General features: G+C 46.1%; 1 protein-coding gene across 1 annotated transcript in view; it reads right to left on the bottom strand.

Moving 5' to 3' along the window:
- Window positions 1–9,638, bottom strand: part of NDUFB3 (NADH:ubiquinone oxidoreductase subunit B3) — a 14,309-nt gene that overhangs the window by 3,895 nt on the left and 776 nt on the right. Inside the window, exons 2-3 of the mRNA XM_019523204.1 lie at window positions 6,117–6,190; window positions 1,786–1,951 (exon numbers count right to left, since the gene is read on the bottom strand). Coding sequence (XP_019378749.1) covers window positions 1,786–1,937 — 152 coding nt within the window. The 5' untranslated portion in view covers window positions 1,938–1,951; window positions 6,117–6,190. The remainder of the gene's footprint in view (window positions 1–1,785; window positions 1,952–6,116; window positions 6,191–9,638) is intronic.

Genomic DNA, 9,638 nt, shown 5'->3' with positions numbered 1-9,638 from the left:
TGGAGCTGTGGAGTGGCTCCCACTGCTGTGTACACCCCCAGGGGAGACATGGAGGGCAACTACCCCCTAGATTTGTGTGTGTGGCTGCCTGTTGTGGCTTCTTCCTAGCAGGAGAGTTGGGGCAGGGCGGGTGGTGGCAGCGCTGAGAGGGTGGGCTGTGGTGGGAATATGGTGAAATTTGGGGTAGCTGTAGACCACCGCTTAGCCCCCACTCTGAGCGCCACTGCTGCCTGCCTTAAGCACAGCCCCTACCCAGCCCCCTCACTGGGAAGAGGCTGGCACAGCCTCCAGTCCCAGTGGCAGCCCACCCTTGCCTTGTGCACAAATCCAGGAGGGCACATACCCACCAGGCCTCTCTCAGGGGTGCACACAGCCATGGGAGCCAGCCCCCACAGACGAGCCGCCTGCAGCTCTGTCCCATGCCCTGTCCTGCCCCAGCTGGGCAGTGCGTAACTCTGCCCCAGCCCCACTTCTTCCCTCACTATGGACCCTTCAATCACGCCCCTTCCCTACCACAGACTTACTGGCTGTAAGCTACTCTCTAAGCTGCTGGGCTGCATTCCTGGCTACGTGCAAGCTGCAGCTCCGCACATGCACACGGCATTTATCAGTGACATTATTGGCCACACTGGCCAAAAAAAGCCAACTGCCGATAATATCAATTTTCCTTTTATTGGTGCCAATATGATATGGACTGATATATCAGTGCACCTCTACAGGAAAGAGAAACAAGCATAAAAAAATAAATATATGCTTTCAGAGCTGACTGCCCTGAGAAGTTCACAGCTGGACAACAACCCCCTGCTTTGTTAAAATATAAATGATAACCTATGATATGAAACCAGGTTATATATTCTTAAGCTGTTTCCTCAAAGGAAAAAAAAAGCTTGCAGTAAAATATAGTAAGAACTAAATAGCAGCAAAGGAAGCAATTATGGCACTTCTTTGTATGACTACAGAATAGCAGTTCATACATCTTTTGTCTTCCAACAGATTGAGACTATTCAGCACAAGGTTCTGTTTTCATTCACAAAGACCAAAGAGCAATTAAAGAGATTATACATCTCTTCCTATTAAATCAAGTTAAATCTCTCTTCTTACAGCTATCTAAAGAGAACAGCTCTAGGAAGTAGGATGCATTCCCAATAGAGGAGGACCATTTAGGGGGAAAGATCAGGTCTTTCATGACTTAATTCATCTCAGTAGTTTTATATACAAATTCTGAGACACTGCTTGGCAAAACAAGCTCAAAACAGAATCTATGTCCAAGTCATTTGCTGTTTCAGTTCAACTCTTCAGTTCAAGGCCCTCATGCTAGCAGTGTGCTTACATAACTGCTTGACTAAGTATACAAGTAAATACCGTCCCTCTTCAAGCACAAAAGCAAATTTAAGTTCTGCTGACTTCATCTAAGTGCTCTGTGAAGTGGAGTAACCTTATTCATGTGCTAAAAATCCAGCACTGCTCCAATACCTTGCTGAATCAGGGCCTTGGCCCTGGCTCTTGCACCTTAAGTATTTGTTGAATAGGTCAAGCCAAAGATAAATTATCTCCATTCCACAAAACAAAATCTGGAAGGATGTCTTGTGATGTGTTATGTAGAAACAAAGTATGGCAGTGCTTTGTAACATAAGGCAATGTTTGAGGGTAATGCAATACCAGAAACCATATAAAAATGAATTTCATCCAAGTTTTAATATACTTTAAGGCACTTTAACTAAGGAGAGTCATCCTCAATGACTACACCATAAGAAAAGCCTACATCTGATGCTTTTTCTCACTCACCGGCCCCATGGATCCTTGAGACCTCGCCTAGCCAGTCTTTCTTGCACTTCCTGTAGTGGAGTACCCTCTATCTTCCATTGCCTATAGTCAGGGAGTTCCACTTTCCCATGGCCATGCCCATGTCCGTGCCCTTGCTCATGTCCATGATCCATGCCTGTAGGAAAAGTTTAAGAAGCAAACAGTTTTTTCAAGGTGCATAATAAAACATTAATTTGCACATAATTCCTAAAATCGACATACACCCTGGGAAAACTGGGGTGAAGGCAGAGATGTTTCTAACACCTCCCCAGTACAGATGAAGCACTGTTATAAACCAGTCATTCTCAGTGAGGAAGCCGTGGCAAACTGGGGTGCCACAAGATTCTTTTAATGGTTATGCAGCATGCCATGCCATATTAGCGCCATTAGGTGTGCAAACATGTACATGATTCACAACCAGCCCCCTCCACCAGAGATTTCAAATATGAAACATGGTGTCAAAAACATTCTGACACTAGAGTTTTCTTAGTTCTTTCCAAAGGAAAAAATTCTCTGTTATTTTTCCGTAGACAAAAAACAAGTTCAAGTCAAGATCTGGCACTTTCTGTGGGCTGCTTTAAGTCTAAAAAGATTGAGACCCGACTTTTGAAAAGTACAAATCTGTTGCCAATTCAGCAACAGCTGTGTGGGGGTTAAAGTTCTAGCTTTTTGCTAATGCTGAAGAGTGTACTCTGCCCCAGGGGACAGGATTCAGCCATGAATCTGGAAAAGTCTTTTTTCCTTCATTCTACCTTCCCAAAATAACATGCATGTCTTATTGGGGTGGGAGGGACAGGCAAGAAATATGGTGTAATTTCTTTTTGATTATTTCATAGGCAACTGTTTTTCAGAATTCATTATGTAGCATACAGATTTCTAAGATGTTATTGAAATATTTCATCTTGGAAGTTTTTTCACTATTTAGGAAATTATATTTTCCCTGGCATTCACTCAGTAGATCTCTTTATTTTAATAATTAAAATAATAGTTTCATAGTTGGTAGGGTGGGACGGGACCTGAGCAGATCATCAAGTCTGACCCCCTGCCATGGGCAGGAAAGAGTGCCAGGTCTTAAATGACCCTGGCAAGGTCTCTATGTAGCCTCCTTCTGAAGACCCCCAGGGTAGAAGCGAGCACCACTTCCCTTGGAAGTTGGTTCCAGATCCTAGCCGCCCTGACTGTGAAGTAGTGCCTCCTGTTATCTAGCCTGAATCTACTATCCGTCAACTTATGGCCGTTATTCCTTGTTACTCCCAGCAGTGTTCTGGGGAACAAGGACTCTCCCACTGCCTGCTGGTCTTTCTTGGCCGGTTTATAGATGGCCACCAGATCCCCTCAGCCTTCTCTTGTGGAGGCTGAACAGGTTCAGGTCTCGTAGCCTCTCCTCCTAGGGCCTGCCCTGCTGCCCCCGATCATGCGAGTGGCCCTCCTCTGGACCCCCTCAATGCTGTCCACATCCCTCCTGGAGTGTGGCACCCAGAACTGGACGAAGTACTCCAAATGTGGCCTGACCAATGTCATATAGAGGGGGAGGATCACCTCCTTGGACCTGCTCGTGATGCATCTGTGGATGCATGACTTGCAGCCTGTCCCTCCCTTCTAGCGTGCCCACTTCTCCCCACATCTTAGTGTCATCCGTGAATTTGAACAAGGTGCTTTTCACCCCCTTGTCCAAGTCACTGATGAAGATGTTGAACAGTGTGGGCCCGAGGACTGAGCCCTGGGGGACCCCACTGCCCATATCCCTCCAGGTCGAAAATGACCCATCCACCACCACTCTCTGGGTGCGACCCATCTGACTGTGTAGGCACCAACACCACAATCTCCTAATTTTTTAATGAGAATGGGGTGAGAGACAGTGTCGAAGGCCTTCCTAAAGTCCAGAAAGTCCACCGCGACACCTGCATCCAAGGATTTTGTGACCTGGTCATAGAAGGCCACGAGGTTGGTCTGACAGGACATGCTTCTAATGAACCCATGTTGGTTGCCCCTAAGCATACATGCCTTTGCTTGCCCCTCGCAGATGTGCACCTGGATAATTTTCTCAAAGAGCTTCCCCAGGACCGAGGTAAGACTAACAGGCCTATAATTTCCTGGGTAAATAGATAAGAAAAAGCCTTCTGGGTTTAAGAGTTTTAGACTGATTATGAAACCTGCAGTTCACCATGTTGGGAAATGTTGTTAATGCTAATATAACACTTAGTCCTGCATTTAACTGTATTAATACAACCCTAATTAGATATAAGTCCTTTAAAGTTATGTTTTAAAATTCCTGAAATTCAAGAACTTTTACATTAAGATGGAACAGTATAAATACGTTAATTAAAAAAAAAAATCACAATAAAACATGCAAATTTCTTATCCATTCCAACTGTAAAATATCTTACTTAATAGGAGATCATACAGAAGTAAATATATACAGGTTTCCCTTGCTAACTATGGTTTTGAGCATCTATGGTTAATATTCTGTATACCGTTTTGGCTACCACAGTATACAGTTTTGAGTAATCATGGTCTTCCATGGCCGCGCATCAGCCTGCCAGCCCTCTGGTCCTGCTCGTGCCTCTCCTTCCCCCACCACCTGGAGATGGCTCCCAGCCCTGCCAGAGGTGAGTGCAGAGGCAGGGAGCTGCCCTACTCGCGGTGGCAGGGAACAGTAGGCCCACTCGCCGCTGTTCCCTGCTGCCCTGCTTCCCTCCCCTGCAACCTGGCGCAGCAGGGAGCAGAGAAGCTGCACAAAGTCTCCTTGCCTGCTGCTGCTTTCCCCACGCTGCCCTGGCAACACGCCTCCTATGTCTGCTCCTGGTTTGAGGGGCGCAGCCCTGCACGCAGAAGGCGCGTTGCCAGGGCAACATGGGGTGAGCAGCAGTGGGCGAGAAGATTCCTGCGTGGCTTCTCTGCTTCCTGCCATACTGGGTCGCAGGAGGGGGAAGCAGGGAACAGCAGCCCCAGCCATGCCAGGTCATGGGACAATCTGAGCCTGACCGCTCATCCAGGGGTGTGGGTAGGTGGCTCCCACTGCCGCCAAACTCGGATTGTCCCAAGACTTGGCCCAATCAGGGCCCCATCTGTAGGCTGCTGACTGGCCAATTGTGCGCCGCCAGAGGCGAGCATAAAACACCCCTACCCCACCATTCAGACAGGTCCCTCATCTCCCCTTCCCCCAGGTAAGAGGTGAATGCACTGGAGGAGATGCTGCTGGTGTGCCCGCGGATGTGCACCTCCTATAACCTGTCTAATTACCCCTACGGGTACGCCTATTCCCAGCTGACAACCCCATGTATTAAAGGTAAGTAAAAATGATTTTTATACAATATACTGTACAATATTCAAGTCCTTAACCCCATTTTTCCCATAAGTCTTTAGTTTTACCAACCACAGGAACTTTCTGAACCTAACCCCAGCAGCTGGTGAGGGAAACCTGTAGTGAGGCAATACAAGCGTTAAAATATCCTTGTCCAACAGCAGTTTACTAAAAACAATTTTAACCTATCATATACTAAAATAGGTGTGCAACACTTTGTATTCAAAACAGATGAGACTTGCTTTTTTAAACACAAACTAAATCTAATATATGAAACAATGAGCTGAAAGAAGACCTTGTACATTTCAGTAGAAAAGATTATTCTCAATATTTCTCCAGCATGGCTCTTCTTCCTAACCTACTGAAACTAGTTTAGTTCCTGTTAGGGAAATCTGCATGTTTTTAAAAATATTGAAAAAAATAAAAGAGACGTTAAACTTGACTCTTGCTTTTAAAATGCAGAAAAATTATATTTTAATCAAAGATCTCAACAAAAATACCTAAAAATGGCACTGTCTCTCATCTGATTTTTTTAAAGCTCTTTAAATTATTTCTGCATCTAAAAGAAATAGGGAAGACCAGAGTGAGATGTGACTTAAGTGTCTGGGAACAATTTTGACTTTCAGAACTGGCAACTTCATTGTCTGCTCTACACAGACCACAAAAGATGTGAATCTCTAAATCAGTGGTTTGCAACCTTTTTAGGCTTAAGGCACCCCTCATTAAATTCAAGGCACACCTCCATAAATTTTGTGAATTGAGCGGCACCTCACTTCAAAAACTGATTTGTTATAGTGCTTACCTGCTTGCAGAGGAACTGGACAATGGGTTTAGAGCAAAAGCCAGACAGGGATGAGTCTGAGCCTGCGCTCATCTCCTCACAAGCACCCTTCAAAGAATCTCAGGGGCACCCTGGCTGAGAATCAGTGATCTAAATGGAGTCCCTGTATAACAAGGATGAAATACGTTGACAAGGGAAGACTTGTATTGCTGCAGCTGCTGCCAGTACCTGTTTTGTGGTTCAGTACAACCGTGCAGTCTCCAATGCAGTCAGTGAGGCTAGATCTATCAAAGTACTGGAAACTAACAAAAAAAATAAAACATCGAACGATTAATCAGGAAGATGTCGTACAGGAACCTAGAAGTCAGGAGATAAATTAAGTTAAAATAAGAATGTCAAAAAATAGTGATAAAGTAGACATATAGGTAACTCAACAAAAACAAACAAAAATCACCACCAAAATGGCATTTGACAGTATACTGAATAGGGGTGCACCGATAGAGATTTTGGGGGTTGATACTGATAGCCGATTTTTAAGGAGACATATTGGCTGATACCGATCTGATTTCTGATATGCAGCCCAGCAGCTTGAAGACCTGTGTCTAGCTGGTAAGTCTGTTGTGGTGGAAGGGAAGGGGGAGGGAAGGGGCATGGGGGTGCAGATCAAAGCTCCTGTGGTGAGGGAGAGGGGGGCTGGGGCAGGTGCTGCCCAGCCGGGGCAGGGGATGGAGCCACGGCTCATCCAGGGGGTGTGAGGTGGGGCAGCTCCTGCTGCTGCATGCGACCCAGGAGGGCATGGGGGGGAGGGAGGAAAAGGGGGCATGTGCCCCCAGATCTGCATGAGCTGTCCCCCACCCCGTAAAAGCCGCTGCTGTGTCCCACACCCTGCCCCAGCAGCACATGCCCCAACCCCACTCCCTCCCTCACTGCGGGGACCTTGATCCGCCCCCCGGCACCCCAATGCCCCTTCCCTCCTCTCTCCCCTTCCACCACAACAGACTTACCAGCTGGATGCAGCCAGCTCTCCAAGCTGCCGGCCTGCGCTCTTGCTGCCTATGTTCTGCGTTGCGGCTGTGGGCATGCACGGGCATTTATCAGCCAAATTATTGGCCACATCAGGCCGATTTCTGATAGTCAATTTTCTTTATATCAGTGCCAATCTAGTATCAGACTGATGTATCATTACACCACCAATAGTGAACATTCTCTTCTACCCCTTCCCTTGCTTGGGCCAGATTAAAGCATGTTTAAAACTACCAGAGTTGTGGTAAATGGCACATAGATCACTAATTACATCTGTGCCTAATCTTGTTGTCTTATCTAGCTCATTTTTTATTCCTTCACTTTGATATTTACATTGCCTTTTATTTCAGTTATGATAGAGCTTGTTTTAATAACTAAACTTAGCAATCCTTATTTTTTGTAAATATTATTTGAAATGCCACTATTTAATTTCAGAATGCATGTAACATTCCATCCACAAGGGAATTGGGATATATGGCAATTTGCATGTCAGCTTCAACAGATCTGTTACTTGCTCATTTGACAGACCACTACTCTCTACAAACAATACCATCAGCAAAAGCATGTAAACTAGAATTCAAAGGAAAGGGGTCTGAGAGCTTTAATTGAATTATGTCAGACTAATGAAAGAGAGGTAGAGGCACACATCTGTTGATATTTATGGGACGCTGGAAGCCCCTTTTAAAACTCACTTTTGGGGAAGGAAATGGCTATAGTTGGATATTGTGAACACAGGGAAGGGAAGTGCTTCACTCAAAGGGCTTAATTCATTATCTCCACTGGATGATGGGCAGGGATCTGGGTTTTCTGTTTCCCACAGGAAAATGGAATAAAATGCAGATTTCACCTTTTACCTGAGAAAAACAGCCTTTTCATTAAACTCTTTGCAAAGGGCTCTGTGGGCTGGCAGAGTTCTAGCCTGCAAGGGGTTGGGGGGAAGCGGGAGGAAGGCACATGCACATGGCTGCCAGGCAGCCTGGAGAACAGCTCCTGCAGGTAAGTTTGGCGGCAGGAAGTGGGGATTGTGGCCCCATAGGAAGGGAGGGAGTAAGCTGCGGGTGGCAGCCAAGGCTCAGGTGCTACTACAGGGAGCAGCAGGCTGCAGATCCAGGTCCTTGGCCCCATAGCCCTGGCAGCTGGAGGCCCCCTCTGGCAGGGCTGGGGGGACAGGGGGCTATGTGCATAGGGTGACTGGCACCAGGAGGGCTGTGGCTTGGGAGTGAGAGGCCTGGATCTGTGTTCTGTGAGTGAAGGGGGAGGGGGAGCTCTGATTTTGCCATGATAAAAACCAAAAATCAAACACCAAAATTTATAGGTGTTTAGAATTTATTTTATTATAGCGACTGAGGCACTGGGAGGCTTCCAAATTGCTTTAAAATTGTAAATATATCATGAAAGCATTGTGGTTAATTGATATATATGAGTGGTGTTTCATTTTATTCACAGATTTCAGGAGTTATCAGAGAATTTGTGAATTTTTTTATCAGAGAAAACCAGGATCCCTGATGAGGAATAAGCCCCATTTTTCTTTTGTAGATATTTAAAAGAAATCTCAAAGGTCCTCAAGAATCTTTATACACCAATACTCTAACCACAAATTAGACAGTACATGAGAACTGGTTTTGACAATCACACTAGACAGATATACTAATTGCAGTAGGAGAATATTTCAAACCTTAATCCAAATAACAGTTTTATGGCTAACAGGAATATTTATGATAATATAATCTCCAGCATTGAACAGGCCACAATATAGATGCTATTCCTTACTGGTATTGCCTCACAGGCCACCATTTATATAAAATCCCTGTGGTAACTCCAGCAATTGCCCTACAGCAGGGGTTGTCAACTGGGGGTATGTGTATCCCTATGGGTACTCTGAAAGGTCCCAGGGAGTACATGGGGGCAGATGGGGGTGGAGCACTGCCACCGCCTCAGAAGAGCAGAGTCTCACAGATGCTGCGCTGCTGCTCTGCCACTCACCACATCCCCACTCTGTGTCTGGCTGCTCACAACCCACCCTGCTCAGCATCCAGCTGCTTGCCAACCCCTCCCCAGGGGTACATTTACTAAAAAGAGGGCTGTTGGCGGTTCCCTTATTAAAAAAGGTTAAAAACTGCTGCCCTGCAGCACAGAATAAAATCACTTCATGCATTTGCAATTTCTGTAGTCTAACTTTGCATCAGGAAACAAGAAGGGCACAAGCACTGTCTCACTAGAAAACTGCCAGTGGTCCTTCAGCAAGTGGACAGCCAACTCAATAGGGAATCATTACTTTAAATAAATAAACAAACTTTACTTTTAATGTCAATCCTATTTAGGAAACCCTGAGGATTATCCAAGCCCATAAGGCTGGCAAGAAGTGCCCCCATGATCATCTCTCATCCTTTAACTGAGCACCATTTTTCTTAGCAAAGACAACATGGTGTAGCTTTTTTTGCCCTGCAGTTACCATTACAATAAGTAAAAACTGGGGTGAAAATAGCCAAGCCCTCCCAGCTGTGCAGAGGGTGTACTCCTGGTGCTGGTGACAGCCCAAGGTCAAAGAGCCACTAACGTGCAAACATGTTAGTGCTCGCTGAACTTTCCCAGGGCCGAGGCCTCTGGATGTGGCACCAAGCCGCGCACAGGCAGATGCACGAGCTGGGACCGACACCCAGTCCGGTCCGCCCCTCTGCTAGGTCTAGGGCAGCGGACCCCACGTGGGGGGGGGGGGGGGGGGGGGGG

Source organism: Gavialis gangeticus, unplaced genomic scaffold, assembly GCF_001723915.1.
Source record: "Gavialis gangeticus isolate Ggan-Ray unplaced genomic scaffold, GavGan_comp1, whole genome shotgun sequence".
Classification (NCBI taxonomy): Eukaryota; Metazoa; Chordata; order Crocodylia; family Gavialidae; genus Gavialis; species Gavialis gangeticus.
This window is presented reverse-complemented; position numbering and strand designations above follow the sequence as displayed.